Raw genomic sequence first — 21,892 nt, forward strand, 5'->3', positions numbered from 1 at the left:
CACAGTTGAAAAATGCTTTATTGTTTCTATTAAAACATAAATATGTTGAACGTAATTCCACATATGCAGGAATATATGTTTGGATGTTCTCTGCTGCGCATGTGTCATAATCAGTATATTCCATAGGTGTGCTCCTTCCCGTCTCTGTATCTGTCCAGGTAGCGTAGGGGCTGTCGATGGGGGTATTTGACCTGTGGAGGGTGGTATACCGGAGGCCTGATGAACTCGAACACCGGCTCCTTCATGTCTGCAGGGAGAACATGCAGACCGGTTTATTATCAGCAGACAGCAGCGATTGTCAATAAAAACGCTGTCCTAACTTCAATTCATATTTTCTGTCATGTCACAAGCCCAAACTTGCCCTGTGTGAGGACAAGCGTGACTTACTGAGTGTGTTGTGAAATGTGTCTGTGACAGATTCATCCCACTGGCTCTGAAAGAAAGCCAGGCCCACCGGCGTCATGCTGTCCTGGTGTTTTCTGTAGAAATCCACTGTTTTGAAGGTACGATCCGCCAGGGAATGGCTGTGAAATAGAGGCAACACATGCTTAGCGAATCTAGCTCCATCAGCATAAACCAACACAGGGGGTAATGTTTCCCTCTCATGCGGGTCCAGTACCGTTACAGTTTGATATCAGCTTTGCAGTAAAGACTCTGCAGTCCAATAATTAACACCTTTTATCAATTTGTTTATTCTCTTGTGGTCAGAACCCCAGCCTATCTAATGCTAAGCTAAGCAGTACACAAATAATACCAGGAGCATCAGCTTCCTATCTGCAGGAATGGAATGTAGATAAGTACATTTACTCATACTGTATATTGAGTTATTTGTACTGTACTATACTACGCTGCACTTCTTCACTACAGTTGAGAGGAGAATCTTCTATTCTCTACTTTATTCCATTCAATTGGCAGCATTAATTACTGGTTATATTTTAGTTTAAAATTTACATTAACAACATTACTTTATAAAATATGTGGCACTGTTAAAGATGAAACAAGTGGCTCCAACATTTTTGGCTAACAATAAAACAGCATTACATTTAGCTTCCTTCTCACATTTCAGATATTTGAGCTCAAAGTCGTCCTGTTGCAACTCTTTGAGGCCTAAAGCAGCAAAACTCTTCTGTTAAAAAAATAAAAATAAAAATAGATTTGAGAGATCTGAGAAAGGTCTGAAAAATACATCCAAATCTGACAGCAGTTGTTTCTTCCAGATTCCTACACCACCCTATTAATTATCTGTTGCAACTTCTCTAATCACTTCACACCTCGCTATATTATCGTAGTGCTGTTGTGACACTATGTGAGAAAAGACAAGTGTCAAATTTCACCTGTCAGACCCGTTGTCGCCATTATCAGTCTCTACTTGTCACTGGTATTTTGTCAATGAGTCGCCTGAAGGCAGCTGATTTATCTGTTGACACAGGCTGCGTCTCTTTGGCAACATTTATCAACCAGTCTGCTTAGTTCTGGCTGGCTGACAGACAGCGCAGATGAACTCCTGGGTTTAAAAATCAAGCCTTGTAACTCCTCAGTCTGCATCCCAAGAACTGGGGTCTTTGGCGATTAGATTTGAAGAAGGGTGTTGTTTAACTAGGGGTCTCCAAAGATTTAGAAGTACTTCTTTTGATGTTCATTAAATTCTAACCTTGTCACATAGACTACAACTGGTGGGTATATTTTTGTCCTTAATCTAAAGATGGAACAATAATGTGCACACTTCCAAGACAGTAAGCTCACATTGCTGGACTTGACTGATTCACTGCATTACTATGAGGTTGGATAATAATCAGGAAACTAAGAGAGCAGGATAAATTATCCGCTATGATCTGCAGTGGTGCATTAAATATTTTCACACAAGACTAGAGTAACGAGCAACAAGCCCAATTAAACTTGGGTAACTGCAATTTCTTTAGTTCATTTTAAAAAGTAACAACAACAATAATAACTACTTGTTACCACTGAAAGCATCAGTTTTGCACTTCCAACACTGCCAGAAGTTAAAGTAGCTCGATCTCAACCAGCTCCAGCAGCAATTTAATTTAATTTCTTTTTTTAATGTCAGTCACAGGCTTATATACTTACTTTTACAAGTAGCAATAATCTGATTTTAAATGCTGCATACTTTTACTTAAGTCAAGAACCGGAGGCAGTAGCAAGAGATTAGTTGCACTAAACATTTACACACCAACAGTCAGGTGTACCTGCTAACTGAGCTAACTGTCAAAGCTAACATTAGCGTGCTAATATGTGAAAACATTTAGAGTAAAAAGAGTAAAATATCTAATGTGGATGATACTTATTCTCACGCTACTAAATAGGGTGCAAATTTTATGGTTTTAAGTTTTTTCACAAATTTAAAATTAAGTTAGCTTAGCTTACTCAGATATATTCACACTGTTTATAAACTGAATTAGTTTTTTCCAACTCTGAGACACATTTAATATGTTACTCCTTGTGTGCAGACATAAAAAATGAAATACCCACATTTAAAAAGATTTATCATTTGTGCCTTTAAAACTGTACTTAATAGAAGTTATGCTATTTTGTAATGCTACAGTTACTTCCTGTTTTCACAGCTGATTCATACATTGTGACCAGCTAAAGAGAAGTTAGGAGGGATTTTGTGTTAAAGCTACAACCTAATCCAGCCAGAGTTCCTTCTCCAGGTCTACAGTCGTCCTCAAATGTATTCATATCCTTCCATTAAAGAAAAAGCAAAAGTCACAATAGTCACTCAAACAACTAGAAACTGAAAAAAGTAATAATAAATAAAAAATTGCTAAATGATAATTTAGTGAAATAAGACATTGCTTTTGAATTGTGGTTGAAAAGAATTATTAGAAAAATAAATAGATAAATAAATAAATAACTCTCCTGGACAAAGTAGAGCACTTTGCTGATGAGCAGTGGCCAAAATCCAAATACCTGTCAACAGGTGCAGAAGTCTGATGGAGAATTACAGAAAACATTTGACTGCAGTGATTGGCTCACAGGGTTGTTCAACACAATATTAGTGTATGGGTCCCATCATGCTTGTTTGCTTGTTTTTGTTGTTGTTTTAATATTTCTGTTGAACCACAATTCAAAAGTAATGTCATGACTTTTATTCAATTTTCATTATTTATTGTTACTTTTGTCAAGTTGAACTTATTTCAGTGGCAGCTGTAGCTGTTTTTTTCCATCTGTAAAAGGGAGGGTATGAATACATTTGAAGATGACTGTACCAGACTGTATGTCATATGAATGTGTTGCTCACCATGGTGACGGCCTGAGATCTTCCTGGAAATTGACGTGTCCGTCCTGCTTGAAGAGCACGTAAATGTAGCGGTGGTAGCCGGTTCCTCTGGCGGGAAAGGGAGGCAGGTAGTGACACAGCTCCTCTCCAGCCTGCACGGCTCCACCTGGTATGTTCCCTCTGCAGACACACGACATTCAGAGCTCTAGACACTCCCACTGTGTAACAAATGTGTTTTATTTTGCACTCATAATTGCATGTTTTGTCATGTGTTGTTTACTGAGTTTATCCTTTAATAAGTTATGTATTTTATTTGAGAGTTCAGTCTCAAGACATGAAAAACAAATGAAAATTCTAGTTTACAAGCTACAAGATTATGTTGCTTAATCAATGTAAGATGTTCCAACCTCAAGAAATATTCTTAAAATTACAATAACTTCAGACATGTTTTACAACATACAAAAATATTACATCTTAATTAGTTTGATATATAATTTCTGTACAAATTAAATTCGGTAATGGTTTTATATTCATAAAATGTTAATATTTTTTCATTTTATTTGCCATACATGACAGTGGCAGTAAATTCTGTGGGTTTTGGATCAGTAAAGTTGTTGTGATGTGGAAAATTCTAACAGACATTTTTGTAATGTTTTGACATTTTATCAGCAATAGTAATTTACAGTAGCAAACATAAGAGAATATTTTTAATTTCAAAAGTTCAACTGCTGGCCACAAGATGTCTCCCCTTTCACTGAAAACTAAATTCATGCTGGCTACAGACTTGTTACATTTTAAACCACAACTTGCGACGTCACAATTGCTGCTTGTTCAAATGTTTTATACTCAGATCACAAATACATCATTCTGCACTTTGAAGCTCAAACAGCCAGATGAAGATACAATAAGCACATTTGCAGTGGAAGGGGACTTTAATTTTTACTGAAAATTCTTTTACTTTGAGAAATTACCAAACTAAACTGACGGCAACTATAATTTATGTTTGTCATTTGAGTTTCAGGCCAATTAAATCATTTCTTTGCACCTTCAAACCTCCCTATGAATGCAACATGCTCAACATGTTTAGGTTTTAAGCTGATTGAAGCAGGCTTGAAGTACTCACACTAGCCAGTGGACGTATTCTGCCTCATTATCCAGAAGATGCTCATCTGAAAAAGATGACACAGCATTTATTGAAACGATGTGTATATGCAGAGAAGCCACGAGTTACTTGTGATGATTCACTTATCCAGAGCTTTGTGAGGGCTGATGCCGACCTGGACAGGTGAGCAGGAGGGTCCACAGGGAGCCCTCCTCTGCATCGAAGCTGATCTGAGGGGCAGACGCTGCCTGGAGAGAAGAACAGCAAGGAGAAGACAAAAAACACCGTCAAAGAGGATTTATAAAGGCGGGTTGAGGGCAAAAAAGCAATTCTTCTGTTGCTTTCACGCACTTCAGTAGGTGTCAGCTGATTCCCAAAATACAATTGACCGCTGTTGTCCCGGCTGTAGTGGATGCTGAGTATGACTTGAGGTACAAAATAAGCCATGGGGAAGAGATCTCTGAAGACCCCGTAGTGGTCTGCCAGCCTCTTGATGTGAAGCGGACCACCGGTGTTCTCCCAGGTTTTCTGCACTTGATCCAAAGAGATCTTAACTGGTAGAGGGGAAAAAAAGAAAAACGTCACGACAATCCTCAATTAGGAACTCAAGTAAGTTTTAGAATCAGTGCTGGTGAACTTACAAGTGCGCAGACGGGAAGTTCTCTCCAGCTCAGCGTTCTTCTTGTTGTCCTTTAACAACTGATTCCTCTCCTTCACTTCTTTGGTGCTGCGGGGTCGACAGTACGGCAGTCCGACATCCACTCGCTCAGCGCCTTCACACACAGCAAAGCTCCTTGAAGCCGCGAGCTCACAGAATTCTTATTTACCGTAGAAAAAAGTGCTCATTGCCACAAGACGACACCCTTTTTTAATTTCTCACCATGCTCCGGATCAGCTTGTTCCACGTAGCCCCTGTAAGTCTTCCACCACACAGGTTTGTTCTTTGCCTCCCCGGCTTGTCTGAAGTAACGATTGTAGCTGCGGTACCTCTCTAATGACCGCAGTCTCTTGGTGTTAATATCCTCATTTGGCATTGGACCCAGAGGGGGTGTCTGTTTGCAGAGGAATGCTTGTGGGGGGAAAACAAAAGCAAACAAACGTTTATCATGTTGTCTGTTTAATCCTGCATTTACACTGTGTATTCAGGCTGTTACATTTATTTAGGAAACGCGCATTCACTGACTAATTTCTCTTACATTTAAGGTTCTAATTTCATAATTTGACCTGTTTATTTACATTTTCAGTGTTATATTTGCACATGTTTGTGTTTGTATCTTCAGCTGTGGATCACATTTTGCTAATATTTACTGTACTGTTTGCTGAAATTTGTCAGATATTGCTGTCATCAATCCTCTCAGGATGGGCTAACAAAGAGATATCCTCTGTGCAAGCAAAACTCTTTTAGAAGATTTGACCATTTTACTCAAAGAATCAATGTGGTTGACGAGGTTAGACATATTTACTCTGTTAATGTCAGCATATTTGTAGCTTAGCCCAAAATTATTCATCCCCATCTCAAATTTTTTTCTTATACTATTCTTTTATAGGTTTTTCCAGCTCAAGGCTTCCTTGCCATCACTCTGGTCATTCCAATATTTTCCAACATGTCTTGACCACTTTGTATGTTTCAGATCAAATGCTGCCCAACAACAAGTTTTTCTGCAAACACTCTGATGCTTTTCCTCCACAAACTTAATATATCTGTTAAAAAAAAAAACACCCCCAAAGCATTACATTGCCACTTTTGGGCTTGAGGTTAAATGTGTTTTCTTTTTTTTGCCAATTGAAAGATACGTACTTGTGTCCAAACAACTCTATTTTTTCATCTCATTCAATCCTAGCATTGACTACCAAAAGCTTTCTTCCATATCAGCAATCAGCCTTGTTCGGTGTCTGCTGGATTCAACAATAACCTTGACCATTTTTGCAGAGTCACTTTTCGCTTCCTACCAAATACTTTGAGATATTTCGCAGTGTGAAATTCCTTGTACTTTTTGACTATGCTTTGCGCTGACACACTTAAAAGGCACTTGAAAACACCTGGGTATGACTTTACACATTTTGCAAGAATCAAGTCTGTCTCAGCGATGGACCTTATGAACACGCTCTGTTTGGTTTAAGCCATGATTTGTAGCTGATTAAAGGGTTGAATGCTCCAGCACATAGTGGAAATTACCAGGATCCTTTGGAGTGATGCTGAAGCTTGCACTGTCTCCAAAATGTGCAACAATTCCAATGGGTATGAATAATTTTGGACATGACATTTGGAAGAAAAAATGTAAAACAACCAAAATGGTCTTATTCTATTTTGCCATTTCCAGTCTGAGAACACTTGTTGGTCAAAAAAAGAAAGACTTAATGTCATAATTTGGCATGGCTATGAATAATTTGGTGCTTATCTGTGTCAAAGCACACCCTGGTGCGTCAGACAGAACCTGGTCCACTTTTCATCAACGATTACGATTCTCGAGCTGAGTCTTGCTAATGACATATGTTCAACTTGTCATAACACTTTTAATGACTACATTGGCCTGTGGAGTTCGGTGATGTTTGTCTCCACAGAGGACAGCATGTCTCTGAGCTCTGCCTCTAGCTAATACAACCAGACACTGTCCTGTACAAGAAGCAAGACAAGGGTCCTCTAAATGTAAACAGATTATAAATAAGCAATATTCATACAATACCTGTTGTGACAAACGTCCTCGCATTATTGACCCCTAAATCTGTCCCATTCCGCAAGGCAGCCACACAAACCGTGCGCAGCGCCATCTTGGAATGAGCTCTTCCCCCTTGTTTCAGGAGGTACGGTGGCCGAGAGGAGGAAAAAAAACGGAATGTGCACTTTTAAACCGCTTGTGTTCCTGTAGATGTGCAAAAATTAAAAATGATTCTGTGTGCTATAATCTTTAAAATTCCACCCTCGTGAATTGCATCAAGTCATTTAATACCATATCAAGCACAATGTTAGAGCCTGTTGTCAGTCTTTGGCAGGTGACAAATTGGATAATATAAGTGGAAATGGTCCCTTCATGCTGTTTAAATCACTAAAAACAACTGGATTGGTTATAACCTAGAGGACAGAACAGGTAGAATAATGCAAAAACATAAGAATAATTGCAAAGAAATAATTTCTTTTTGTGTGTTTGATATAGATGAAAGCAGCTGTAGACATTTAGAAACCGGGAGGTGCAGTTTTAACAAGCACTTTTTGGCACAACACACTCAAACACCAACAGAAATAAGATTACAGACTTCTGGCTGTATTGATAAGTCATACTTTTAAAAGACATTTCAGTGCACCTTCTTGTAATACTCTCATGTAGCAAATGAGTCTGTATCTGTATTTTCACTACAAGTATTACTTTTTCCTTTTTTTTTTTTTTTTTAAGTCTTTGACTGTTAAAATTACACTATTTTTTTTCAATAGTTAATTCACATGTTTATTGTTTCTTTGTTGTTGTTTTTTAGCCCAAGCTGTGACTAATGTCCACAATAATATATATATATAATTGTTTTACATATATTTGCCATCATCGTCACAATTTGCGAAAGTTAGAACACTTTTCAGCGTATTTTTCAGCATCGTTTCTGCCAGATTTTTACTGCTCTTATAGGGATTTATTTTCTTTTCTTTTCTTTTTTTAGTGTATATTGTATTCATTTCTATAGTAATGGTCCTGTCTCGCTCTGTCCATTGTGTTTCTAAACTTCTCCGCGGTACGTGAACGCACCATTTTTGCGTTTGTCGTCATCAGGGAAGCTTCACTGACGGTTTTGTGTTTTCAGTCAGATGCTGTGCACGAATGTGTCCGTTCAAGTGGTGAGAATTAATATTGTGTCATTGTTTGGTTACACGTAGGTGGCGAGTGTGTACGTGAGCTCTGGTTTGAAGTTAAATTGTTGGTCTGTTTTAATATTTTGCCCAGTATTGGCTCCCAGGAGTCCTAGCTAACGTGAAATGATTTGAGTGTATGCTAACGCTAGCTAACGTTAGCCTCTCCTTCCACTTGGCTGAGTAAATGTGTGGTAGCTAACGTTACCATTTGGACTGAGCTTTGTTCTCTGCTTGACTGTAGACCTGCTGTCTCTCAGTCTGATAAATGGCACTATAAAAAAAAACAACACATTTTTAAAAGGCCATCTGCCCTCCTGAGAAACAGTATTTTTATTAAATACTTAGTTATGTCTGTAGTCATTCTATAAAACTGTTACCTTGATGTCTGTCACACCATGACCAATATCTTGTTTGTTTTTTCCTTTTTATTTCACAGAGATGTCTGCTCTTTCTTCAGACATGGAGGCTCAGAATTCAAACCTAACCTGTGTCATATGCCTGGATCGTTTCCGCATCCCTGTCACCATCCCCTGCGGTCACACCTTCTGTAAAAACTGCATCACCATTCACTGGGACACCAAGAGCAAGTCAGACATTGGCCCTCAGTGCCCCATCTGCAACGAGGAGTTCCCCACCAGGCCCATTCTCAAGCGAAACGTGTCCCTATCGGTCCTGACCGAGGCTGCCAACAGCACCAACCCCTCCTGCAGAGAGTCGCTCATGAGGGGAAGTGAAGGGGCCAGAGCCATGCTGCTGTGTGATCGTCATAAAAAGCCTCTGGTTTATTACTGCAGGCAGGACAAAATGTCTGTGTGCTGCGAATGTGGTATCTCAGAGTGTGTGAACCATGAAATGGTCATGTTGGAGGCAGAAAGGGAAAATCAAGAGGTAAATGAACACATTGCCTTCACAGGTGCTTAACTGGGATGTAACATGGATTGTTACACCAGCTGGAACACTGTCCAGCATCAAATGATACATGATTGTGACTATACAAAGCCGACTGTCTCACTGTGATGTGTTTTTTGTTTTTTTACAGCTGCTGCTGGAAAGGAAGAGTAAGGAGGTGGACAAACTCATTGAAGAAACACAGAAAAGCATAAATGACTTGGCCGAGAATATCAATCAAGCTAAGGTAAACGCTCAAGCCTATTTGAAAGTATCAGAAAGACTTCAGAGAAAAAGTCAGCAAATTGTAGAAACCTTAAATTGGTCTTAAATAGGATAGGAGACACTATTAACTGTGTATTCACAAATTCACCAGTGCTGAGATGTTGAGATGTTAAGGTACCTGGGCACTGAGATCAACCACCAGCTGTCCTGCACACATCATGTGGACAGGGTCTACAAAAAGGCCCAACAGCACAGGTTTCATCTGAGGCCAAAAGGTCTTAATACTAGACAGGATGTTCTAACAGCAGTATACTGGTCACCGTGTGAATCAATCCTCACAGTCAACATATCATCAAGGTGCAGCTTCCTCACAGTGAAAACCAAGAAAAACTTCACTGCAGTCTTTAAACATGCAACCAAAAACACTCAAACCCAACTCTGACACCTTCACAATCTGGCAGTGAAAAAGAAAGGCAGACTCCATCACTAAGGATGCTTCACGCTGCTTTCATCTTTGTGGTTCAGCTGCTCCCTTTAGGTAGCTGTTACAGAGTATCTCTGGCTAAAAGGAGGAATTTAAAAATATTCCCTCTGCAATACTAATTTAAAAGAAGACCAAATAGACTGTCACTACTTTTTGTGCTAGCTTTTATGGGTGTATGTTTATTGCTGTATGTGAGCTCTAAATCGACTGTTTTCTATCATTGTGTGTATTTATGTATATATGTACGAGGTTTGTCAGAAAAGTTTCAGGACTGGTGTCACAAAAGATATATTTCTAATCTAAACTAGAACTGTCAGATGAACAGAGCATTGTGAGCAGGCGCGTTGTCATGGTGAAGCAGCCACGACTTGTCCTACCACAACTCTCGCCTCTTCTAACGCACTGAATGAAGCAAATGCCACAGGATCTCTTTGTAGACGTGTTGGTTGATCGTCTGACAGGAAAAACTTGCAGTTTGTGGTTTGAGTTTGAAAAATGTCTTTCGTGACACCAATCCTGGAACTTTTCTGACACACCTCGTATGTTTTTATTTAAATGCTAATTGAGGGGTTTTTTTCTTCTTCCATCAACAGGTGACTCTTCAGCAGACTTCAACTTGGGTCAGTGTCAAATTCTCCACCCTGATGAAAATCCTGGCTGACAAGCAGGAGGTGACAGAGCTCTTCATTAAGGAGCAGCAGGAGGCTGCCATCACGGAGGCGGAGGCACGACTAGCTGAACTAGAAGAGCGCTCCCAGATACTCAGGGAGAGCCAGGGCCAAATAGCAGCTCTACATAACCTCTCTGATACGGAGCTCATCAGGGTTTGTACCTCTGACTTCATGCTATCTTTAGATTTGCTTGTTTGGAGTTTACACACTCCTGAAAGGAGAGCCAGACTGTGAGCTCTGAATTGACCAAGAGCCGAGGTAGAACTTACAGGAACTTTGTGCTGCTTGATGGCAGCAGAAGCATTTTTATTATAACTTGACAAGGTTTAATTTAAAAAAAAAAAAAAAAATCCCATTTCTTACTGCTATATTACACTACACCTTAATGTGGAACTTCTGGCCCATCAGACACTGATAAGACTTTTCTTACACCAGCAACCAACTTTAAGTGGACCTTGTGTCATGTCTTTCCTGTAAATCAAATGCAAGAATGCTAAATGTATGTGTTACTAGTGGTGTGACAGTTTAACCCTCTGAACTCCAAGCAGTTTCTGGACATTTTAGTTGCTCCTGTCACATTTTTACTCACTGTGGGCTCTTTTTTTTTTTTTTTTTTTTTTTACTGCAATATCATGGACCATACCTCTGTGGAAACAGCAAAGCCATAGCTAGAAGTGGGGAGACCTTAGAAGTGTCTCTTCTGCAATATAACACATATTAGGACAGACATCATAAAAAAGAAAAAAACCTTGAATTTCTTTAATTATTTATTTTACAAAAATTAAAATTAAAATAAATACCAATGATACATACAAACAATATTTTACTACTTACATTTTTAATATGCATCTCCTCTCAGTTGCTCAGTTGCAGCTGAAAGTTTCCTGAATTTTTGGTGATGTGATCGTTTGCTGCAGCTGAGTCACTTGATGGCTTCACATTTGTCCCGAGGAGTACAGAATTTCTTAATTCCTTACAAAATGTAGTCCTCCGGCTTCCTCCCACAGTCCAAAAACATGTTGAGGTTAACTGGTGATTCTAAATTGTCCATAAGTGTGAATGTGAGTGTGCTTGGTTGTCTGTCTCTAAGTGTAGCCCTGTGATAGACTGGTGACCTGTCCCGGGTGTCCCCTGCCTTCACCCTAAGTCGGCTGGGAAAGGCTCCAGCCCCCCCTAAGCGGTGTATAGATAATGGATGGATAGTGTGATTTTGCTAAAATATTGCTATTTTAATCTTCAATTTGGTTAGTTTTCTTGAGGAACTGCACACATGTTTAGCTCAAAGGCCATCAGAAACTTGAAAATCCAATGAAACTTGTTCTGTTTATAAGGTGACTGGCAGGTAAATTATACAATTTTGGGGAAGACTTTTAAACCAGCTGACAGCTTGTAGGGTTCAGGGGGTTGAAATAGCAAAATGCTAATAGAGAATAACATGTACAATGTCAGTTCTTCAGAGCTTAGGTAAAACAACCATGTGGATACAACCCAAATGAGTAGATGCATTGGTTTAGTCAGGTAGAGAAAACACATGATTAGAGAATCGTGTCACATCACTTTATTGCAGCTTGTAAGCCAATAATCAAAAGCCCTGTGGCTCGCGATTCACTAGACATCTTTGATGATAGAAACATCATTCAGTGCAGCTCCCAGCTGTCATTCGTGCTAACAGGCTGACAGCTTTATCAGAAAATGTTAATTAATTTTTTTGCCCTTGAGAGAAAAAATCAGTTTATTGTTTTTAAGGAGAGACAGAAAGATTTATCACCACTTCTTAAACTCACCGTTTAAGTTGCACAAGTAATCAATCAGACTGTCAAACTTCATCCACTCAACACAAGACATATAGTCAGTGCAATACTGAACAATGTTGTTGCACATCACAGATTTTCCTCATATGGTGTTAAGTCATCTCTGAAATGCATTAATCTTCACAGGAATCATTGCACGTAGAAATCCCCCGTTTCAAGGATATTCCCACAGAAGTAACGCCAAACCTGCAGGATCGATTAAACGGCGTCACAGATGTCCTGTCCCGAGTCTCTAAGCTGGTGTCGGAGGACCTGGACAAAGCTGTGAGCACCGCCGTGGGTCACGACAAAGACGGTAACCTGCCCTCAGGAGAGACGCTCCCTCTGTAGCCAGATAGCTTGGTTTGGCAGCAGTTTATCCATCACTGTCTGCTTCGTGTTCTCATGCTTGTTATTGGTCTCCAGGTTCCCCTCAGGATAAGAGGCCAATACTGGCTGTTGTTCCCAGTCCAGCTGCTCCGTGCCACCCTGGTGGGAAGGAGGGCCTCAGCGCTTGTAAGTCAATTTATAATTGAGGACCTGTAATGTTCTTCTACCATGTTCAAAGTTTGATTTGACACTTCTCAGTTCCTGCTTTGCTTTGTCTGATTCCTTTCTGCCTCCTTACAGACCGATGCTCTCTGACTTTTGACCCTCGCACGGCCAACGCACACCTGTGTCTGTCGCAGGAGAACCGGAGGGCGGAACACCTGACGTCCGGGCCACGCCCCGTCCCCGCCCATGAAGCTCGCTTCGATCACACCTGGCAGGTGCTCTGCTTTCAGGGCTTCACCCATGGACAACACTACTGGGAGCTGGAGGTGTCCAAACCCTGGGCCTACCTCGGGGTAAGACATCATGTTGTGGTTGTATACTGTGGCTGTGAGGATGAATCACGAAAGCCCTGATATTCACAAAAAGCCAATTTGAGCATCTAGACTCTATAAATAATAACAACTATAAATCCTGAAATCATACAATTCACATTGAAACATCTCAGAGCTGGCAGAGGTTGCTACTTCATTTTCTATAATCAGTGCAGCTTGTTTAAAAGAGAAGTCAGCGATTCTGGAGAAAGACTGTTCATGTTTTACCTCAACAGTCAAACAAACAAACAAACCTCACCTTTCAGTGCGTCTTTAGAAACCTCACCTCACAAATTCTTGTCCATGAATCGCCAAGGCAACGGCACTAACAACCAGGCTGATGTTCCAGCTGTATGCAACGTGGAAAGGCATGTCTCTTTCATATCATAGCACTACGTTTTAAGTTTGTGTCCTTTTTGAGCCTTCCTTTTTCGTTGTTTCTCAATCATATCCCCTTCACAATTCCCCCCATCCTGTGCACAAGCATGAGTGCCTCCTGCTGCTTGTTGGCTGTAATAGTGTCGTAGAGCTGTAACCATCAATCAGTTAGTCGTCAACTGTTAATTACCAGCTTTTTTTTTTTAATAAATAATTGGTTTAATAATAATATCTGTGCAATTCTCTGATTCTAGCGTGTAAAGTGTGATTATAATAATTAAACATAACAGTAATGATTAGCTGCAGGCAGATAGTGTTGTGTGGATCAGTCTGACACACTTTGTTTCCACATTTACAAAGCCAGAGCATACAAATATTTGATATCCTTTCGGTGCATACGGAGAACGGACAGCAGGTGAGTCACTGAATTTAACAAAACTGTATTGAATTAGAATCACTGATTTCCCATTGAAGTCTATAGCCAAATAGTTAGTTTAGCTTTGAATGACAGACTTAAAAACTAAAGTAACTTAAGAGTTCTGCCTGACACACACACAAAAAACAGCCCAAAACAAATTTGACTTGCCTGTGGAATTGTTTGTATTGCATTTCTGGACGATACATTTTAAAAGTTGGCTTTTTCATGAACATTGGGATTGCTGTATAACAAAGAAGTACTTCAGTTGTTTCACAGAAATTTAATTCAGAACAGATAAAGTACAGCAGGTCTTTTGAGCTACATGCTAACATCAACATCCCACCGTTGACAAAGCTGATGTCACAGAGCTTACTGAGTTTAGCATGTTTACACTAAACACTAAGGTTGTTTTCCAATACCCATACTGTATCATATGCCAGAACAAGATGTATTCTTTTCCAATACATAGTATATTGAATGCAGTGTTGCCAGAAATAGGTTGATATTGTGGATATAGTCGTCCAGGAAGTCCTACTATATCTGCTCTCATTTTGCTAGATGCAAGCCAGCGTGCTTTTCTTGCCATTCTGACCTACAGTCCTCAGCACAGTACAAATATGTCAGGGTGTTTTGTGCAAATAAAATAGGCTTGAATGGCCGAGAGCACACAGAGAGATGACAGCTCATTTCGCACTTCAGACTGCAAACGATATGTCAGCAAGACTGTTGAAGCTTAGGGCCAAGGATGCCGCTATGGCTCACCTGGTTGAGCTGGTGTCCCATGTTCAGGGGCTATAGTTACCCGACGCACAGGTCATGAGTTTGAGTCCCGCTCATGGCTCTTTCCTGCAGGTCCTTCCCCCCAGTCTTCTTCCCCACTTTCCTGTCCTTTTTTTGGCGGCAAAAAAGCCCAAAAATAACTTTACAAAAAAAAAAGCTTATGGCCTAACACTGTAATAAATTAATATGTCCCCGTTGTATGAATACTGCAAGTAACAGTACATACTTTGTTAGGAAAAGAAAAAAAAAAAGGAACTTAGTCAATTTTTCCTGAGGCTATTGGTTCTGCAGGTATTATGACATAAACCAAAGTGTCAACTAAGAAGGACAAATGGAAATTTAGACCTGTTAGTACCACCAGAGGTAAAGTAAGGGATCACTGAAGTTCACAGCAATCCATCCAGTGGTTTGAGACACATTTCACAGTCAAATTCACAGATGGTTTTGCTAGAACAACAAAATTCACCTTAATCAGTAGGACCTCGTCACCATGGATACTGATGACAAGTTCCATGACGATCCAGTTCAATTCAACTCAGTCGTTTTATTGGCCCAAATGGGAAGCTTTTTTGCAATCAGGCTACAAGATACAAACATCCTACATACATAAAATACACACAAAACAGAAGTACAAAATGTTAAAAAAACATAACCATCCAGAAGTTGGTGAGATGTTTTAGTTTGGGCCAAAATCAGACATGACAGGACAGTGACATTACCATTCCTAGTATTGCTGTGTCATCTACTTAATTATAATCCTAGTAGAACTGTGTACTTAATCTACCATTCATCATCTTACCTTTTTACAAAATTGTGTTTTTCACAATAACGACTCCAACCACGCTGTAGCTGTAGCTGTGCCTGCACAGATGGTCATGTCGATCTGTTGCTGGCTCTCTCCAACGCTCTGTCCAGATTGAAATATGCCAACAGCTGAAATTTTGTACATGCATTCGTGATCCTCATAAAGCAACTCAAAGCTGATGCTGCAGCTATTTCATCCTCTGCCCCACCTCTTGTCAGGTGACCTACGAGACCATCCCCAGGAAGGAGAAGGGCAAGAGGTGCATGGTGGGTATGAACGAACTGTCCTGGAGCCTGCAGCTGGACGAGCATCAGCTCAGCGCCTGGCACAACGGCCGGAGGGAGACCCTGACCGGCCACTCGCAGCACAGCCGCATCGGCATGCTGCTGGACTACGAGGCGGGGACGCTCACCTACTACGGAGACGGGCAGAACAGGCTCCACGCCTTCCACTGTGCCTTCACCCAGGAGCTGTTTCCCGCCTGCTGGATAGGAGAGGGCGTCAGCATCACCCTCTGCTCCACATGAGCAACTCACAAAGGAGGTGAAGACGGGAGCTGAGTTATAGGAAGCACTACAGACCGTGGGCACAAGCTGACTCAACATAGAGGACCCCCCTGCCCTAACCATTTAGCAGCTTTTTAAAGTCTTTTATTTCCTCTTTTACAACAGCTGCCTTCCTATGTTGTTTTAAGCAGAAGAACCGCCTGTGATGGGCTTTACTTCCCCCAAAACCTGCCCCTTGGCTTCGATTTATTCCTGACCACAGCTAAGGAAGTGGTAACTGCTCCTGAAGGGCCTTACCATTTAAGTTCACACTGCTTCATTCTGGTTTGTTTTCTCTTTAAAGTATGTAGAAATTAATTTTCGAGAGAAGTCCGCTTTCCGACCAATCTCAACTAGTCATGTCAGAACTTTGTACTTTCACAACAAAAAAAAATAGTTTTTAGTGTTGCTACTGCGAGACAATGAGCACTTACTACAGGTGGTTGAGCTGACAGGCAAATGACTCATCATGAACAACACTGACTCACAACGATCGACACACATGCTGGATGAAGAGTTGCTAATATCTGAGTGACCGCTCAGATACAGAAAACAAAAGTGTTCTTTTTTTTTCCCCCAGACTTACGTAATGACACGTGTTTGAATGATGAAGTTACTGAGGAGCAGGTGAGTGCATCAGTAACCGTGGATCCATCGTGTTGTGGTGCTATGACTGAACAGACTCCTCCTGCAGTGTTTTAAGTGTAATAGACAGATGTTGGAGTGGCAATCTAGGACTCAACCGTAACAGGCTGACAGGACACTGCAAACCTTTGTTGCTCATACGGTACATTTGTCAGATTAACTGTGCCTGACTCCAGTATACTTTAAAGAAGTAGAATTCTTAAGAGAAGATGGATGGCTTTCTAATATTTGTATGTTCAATGGAAAGCCTCATGTGTTGTTTTTACACTTAAGTTTTAGTAGCGATGAAAGAAAGTGTTCTAGCTTCATGCTTATCATAAAGAAGGAGTGGCATCGATCTAATGAGCTTCTCAAGATGTCTTGTACTTTCACATTTTCTGCCAGAGCTGGTGCTCAATCCTTCCCTTTAAAAAAAAAAAAAATCAGTGTGGTTCCTTTAATGTGTGGATTGAAGCTCCACCTGTTCCACACAGTACATGTCCACATGTAGGAAGTCAAAGCAGCAAAGATAAAGGGAAATTTTTCTGTATTACAAAAAGCCACATCAGGCAAATCCTCCTGGCCATGCTTGAATTTCAAAATTGAACCTTTTAAGTCCAACTATGTAGGCCTTGAGAAATAAAAGCTAAAAAAAAAAAAATGCTCAAGCATGCCCAAACCTCTGTGCTTTTCAGATTTTAGTAGCTTTCGTGCGTGTGCAGGACTCGGCCCACAGCCAGATGTGAGCCAGTGGGTCATGTGTCCAGGACAACAAGCTGCTGCTCCAGTTGGTGAGACTTTGTCCTGTTGAATCCTCCCACCTGTTGCACTACAAGTGATGTGGGTGAAACGAAAATGTTGTGTTGCTGCTCACGACTACTGAGAATACAGAACTGAAATGGAGCAACATTTTATCATCTTGGGATCTTATTATGAATGCACAAATGGTCCTGACTACACGTCAGGCTAAACCTGTGATGCTGACAGTGTTGTGCTGGAATCTGCTGTACTGTCCAGATGGTCTTAGCAGGTTTTTTTTGGTGCCAGTTTTTTTTTTTTTTTTTTTTGAAGATCATGAGCACTTACAAATCATAGTTGTGAACTTTGGTATGCTGAGGTACTTGAGGCTCAGGACATCATGCATCAGTTTTTGGGAAACTGCTGTGGATTTGCACAAGTTGAATTAAAGTGCAGACGAGGACTACTGACTGACTGAGAAATGACAAGCACATTTTCAGTCTTTTTGGCCTAATGGCATAAAAAAAAAAAGAATCATCACCCCTCCTGCTGACTCTGGAATACATTTGTCAAATATGGTAATGCACTATTCTGTGTTCAAAGTGGACATTTAATACCCGTCAATGTGTGACAGCAATACTCTGTAGAAAAAAAAAAAAAAAGACGGACAGTTCTGTTCCACATGAATCATTTAATAAAATCCTATCCAATGCACACATGCATTAGTTGAGATCATGCTTTGTTTTCTTACTTGAGCCATTTTACATTAATTATTCAATAAATTAGTTTGAAATAAATACAGAGCTTTATTTGTATTTTACACACAGCCATAACAGAGCAAACAGGAGCCCGATGCATAGCATTCTAAAAGTGCAAAGAATCAGCCACGGATGTGCCACAGATACAGTATATAGATTAATGACCACAGAGGAAGGAAGAAAGAGTAGAGGCTCAGATACTGAGGTGCTCAGATCAGATCGAAAGACGGACCTCAAACTGGAGAGTTAAGATCACAACCACGGAAAGTAAAAACGATGAGAAACTGCTCTGACGGTTCTGTTTGTATCTTTAATGGTAGAAATGTACATTAGGAGCATGGAAGGTGAAGCAGGCTGGCGGTGAGTCTGACTGTGTTTTCTCAAACGTTCAGGAGCATGACAAAACAGTGAGTGACATCATTGGGTCTGCTCTTGCACATTATAAAGATAATCCGTCCTGGCCGACTGTCCCTGCAGGCCCCCCCTCGCTCTCTGCTCTAATCCAGGATCAGGGATTCACTCGACGCCGCTCTAATCTTCGTGGTCCTCTCGTCCACAAAGCAGACCAGACCACCCTGCAATCTGCTCTCCTTACAAAAGCTATTTATTCTTAAGGTTAGTGTTCTTGAGAAAATATCTCATTTTAAAAGTCTACATATTAAAAGCCTGTACACATAAATCATAGAAAAATAAAAGACTGCATCCAGCTCTTCTCAGACAGGTTAGCAAAGGAATTATTAGACTGAGTCAAGTTTAATACACAGTCATAGAAAATTGTAAATGAGCTTCACAGCATCGCTGAATCTAAAGTTTAAGGTGGCGTATGATTCTTGGGACACTTGCAAGGCGAGAAATACTAAAATAGTTAGTCAGGTTACAGTTTTTGTCAAAAAGCCCCAAAATCCTGACCACTTTGGCCTCAGCAATCTTCTCTCTGTCAAAGATTGCTACCAATACTTCTACTCTGCTACCATCAAGTAAAGGTGCTTCTGAAGAGAATGAAGCTGATTACAAGATAAGAATAGTTACAAGGAATGCAGAGGGTATATAGACTGAGGCAGGAAAGCAATGGAATGAGAAGACTTAAAGGGGATGAGGGGACTAGGAAGACAAGAAGAGGGGATAATGTTAAAAAAAGAATACTTTGTCCTCCTGATGCCCAGTTAATGGAATGAGAAACGAGGTGGTCCAGTAGGATGGAGGATACAGGAGAACAAGAGGAGGGAGGGCGAGATTAAGCAGGTCTACTGGTTCTTCTTGTCTTCTGGAGGAGAGTAGGGGGGAGGCTTGTCCTGCAAACACAGGAGAGGTATGTTCTGAGACAACAGTGCTGTACAATAATCTGTTTTCAGGATGTAAAAGAGACACTATGTCGATGTGTCAGTAAGAATGCACCACACCCATCAGCATCCTCTGCAGCTATCAGCATGTGTGCTGTTGCTCGCTGTGATTGGCTGAACCTGTAATGCTGCAAAGAAAACTATCCTGACATCTGTCCAGAGGCTAATAAAATAAATGCTGCCTTTCAGCAAACTGAAACAGCTGACATCCGATGATGAGCTGCACAAATGCTTCTTTTCACTATCAATAATGTTCTAGTTTTTTTGTTTTTTTTAATGACAATTAAAATGTGAGAAAATCCTGAACCATTCCTCCCAGGGAGCCCAGTGTGATGTCTTCAGGTCGCCTTTTTATTTGAACAAAACTCCAAAGGACAAACACAGTCAGTTTTTACAATCAAATATGAAATGAAAAAGCATTAAAATCTTCATGTTTAAGAAGCTGGAGTCTGCAAACTAAAAACAATCACTGATATAACTGATTACCAAAAGTGCTGGCATTTAACTTTCTGTCCATTAACTAACCAACCTAATGTACCTGCAGAAATTTAGCAAATAAACTGCTCTAAAAATCTCTCGACTGTATACTCTTTGTATTACGTCCAAAATTAATTCATTCTATTATTTCATAATTAACATTGCAGTAAGAACACTATGAATAATGGCTACAGAGGGTTTTTCCTGGCCTTGGGGGGGCGACTGCACAACATTAAGCATGATCAATCTGGGCACAGTAAATGCTGAGTCTGTGGTACCTTATCTAACAGAAATCTATATATTTTCCTGTTATTTCTGAGCATTTGCTGGACAAAATGTCTGTTACACGTGAGTAAATGATGCTCAAAATAACAAAACTGGTTGTTTTACTCCCAGTTCTTATGGTTTTGGAGGTCAGGGCTCCAGACCAACCAGTAGCACTGGTGGACCAACTTTCTTACTTGGTCACACCTCCCCACCTGGTCAAAGGCAAACATATGACTTGTTGAACATTTTCTTAAGGATAGACACTACAATTTACAGATGTTCCCTAAACGCCCCACGTTGGAGGCTGTGGTAGCTGCTGTTGGTATCTGTGGTGTGCTCTGACAGGTGTGTGACCAAAAATGACCTTAAAAATGGTAAACCAGGGTGTTCTCATGTCAGATTTGTCCAAAATGAAATGAGTGATTTTTACTTTTTTTTTTTTACATGCACCCTTTTCTATGAGCGGAGAAAACAATGAATGAAGGTGTGCTCTGTTTTACATTTTTAAGCATAAATATCACAGTTCACTGAAGTTATTAAAGTATTGCTTTCCACCACTGAGGTTAACCCAGCAGCTTCCTGTGCCGGTTCCAGCGACACTAATACAGCTTCATGATCATCGTGCATTCCCACTATTGCGACCGCTTGAAATTTTAACTTGCACACTCGCAAATATCTGGAGCCCCGGAGGTACTGCCTAAAACTCCTCCATGCGGAACAAAAAGCCGTTGTAAAACAGAGACGTGGAGGGAAGCTTACCTGTGGCAGGTACACATGTGTAGGAGGCAGTGTAGCACAGGTGGCACTCGCTGCTGCCTCGGCTGCTTTGGCCTCCGCTGGGAAAGAAAGGGAGAGAAGGGAGGGGGCATTAATTAAATATGGGCTTTGCTGTTAATTCCTGGGATATGTGAGACAAACAGGGCTGATCAAACTGCAGGGCCGACGGTTGCTGGTGCAGCGAGGAGGGGAAAGGGAACGGAGGCAAAATGAGATATGAGAGCGAGGAAGCAGAGGAGGCAACAGTGCAACCAGTTGCAAACAAAGGCATCATTCTGTGGCCTGAGGAGTGACACAAGCTTTATCTGAACTTCTGACATTTAAAAAAAAAATAAATAAATAAAAAATCTGTTATATACTTGAAATCAGATTTACAATCACAACAAAACAATAGCTCCTAAATACTTAAATGTTAACTTCACTTACTAGTTTAGTCCTACCTCTTCAACCCTAAAAGACCCCACAAGTAGTGTGAGCTCACATTTTTATCATACAGTACAAGCTGTGCTTCAACAAGTATTTTGTTGAATACATTTGAAGTATATTGCAATTCATAGTGTCCCTCTGATGTACAGTCATTTAAAAACCATTCCATAGAAATTGTTGACTTTTTTTTAAAAAATCTGGGTCACATAAGCACCTGATTCTCTTTTTGAACAGAGCCCACAGATACAGAAGACCAGCACCACAAAGAAAAGTAGCTTCTTCAATCATTATTCCTTCTGTGAATAATAAAGTACACCTCTGGCCTCAGAGCTAGTATTGCCCCTTGAACAGAAATAACTTCCTGTAGGTATTTTTGCATAACTGTCCCCCAGTTTCTTACATTGGTTCACTGAAACTGTTCCGCTGCAAGATGTTTGCAAATCTTCTCACAACATTT

The 21,892-nt window shown here is 40.5% G+C and overlaps 2 protein-coding genes and 1 long non-coding RNA gene across 3 annotated transcripts; 1 reads left to right on the top strand and 2 right to left on the bottom strand.

Moving 5' to 3' along the window:
- On the bottom strand, window positions 1–7,119 carry mrpl38 (mitochondrial ribosomal protein L38). The gene is made up of 9 exons (XM_008304975.1): window positions 7,028–7,119; window positions 5,224–5,412; window positions 4,985–5,116; window positions 4,695–4,897; window positions 4,519–4,591; window positions 4,365–4,410; window positions 3,263–3,421; window positions 388–524; window positions 1–247 (listed from the first exon to the last, which is right to left on the bottom strand). The coding sequence occupies exons 1-9, from the start codon at window positions 7,110–7,112 to the stop codon at window positions 111–113; spliced, it is 1,161 nt and encodes a 386-aa protein (XP_008303197.1). The 5' UTR covers window positions 7,113–7,119; the 3' UTR covers window positions 1–110.
- A 1,000-nt stretch (window positions 7,120–8,119) lies between these two features.
- On the top strand, window positions 8,120–18,104 carry LOC103374827 (tripartite motif-containing protein 65-like). The gene is made up of 8 exons (XM_008304976.1): window positions 8,120–8,163; window positions 8,615–9,066; window positions 9,218–9,313; window positions 10,369–10,599; window positions 12,384–12,552; window positions 12,663–12,752; window positions 12,867–13,084; window positions 15,702–18,104. Exons 2-8 carry the CDS (start codon window positions 8,617–8,619, stop codon window positions 16,008–16,010), a joined length of 1,563 nt encoding a protein of 520 aa, XP_008303198.1. The 5' UTR covers window positions 8,120–8,163; window positions 8,615–8,616; the 3' UTR covers window positions 16,011–18,104.
- Window positions 18,067–21,069, bottom strand: LOC103374826 (uncharacterized). Its single transcript, XR_521154.1, has 2 exons — window positions 20,992–21,069; window positions 18,067–19,440 (listed from the first exon to the last, which is right to left on the bottom strand). It is a non-coding gene; the product is annotated as an uncharacterized LOC103374826 (long non-coding RNA).
- Window positions 21,070–21,892: the final 823 nt, after the last annotated feature.

The sequence above is a fragment of the Stegastes partitus genome, unplaced genomic scaffold (genome assembly GCF_000690725.1).
Source record: "Stegastes partitus isolate 25-593 unplaced genomic scaffold, Stegastes_partitus-1.0.2 Scaffold2370, whole genome shotgun sequence".
NCBI lineage: Eukaryota > Metazoa > Chordata > Actinopteri > Pomacentridae > Stegastes > Stegastes partitus.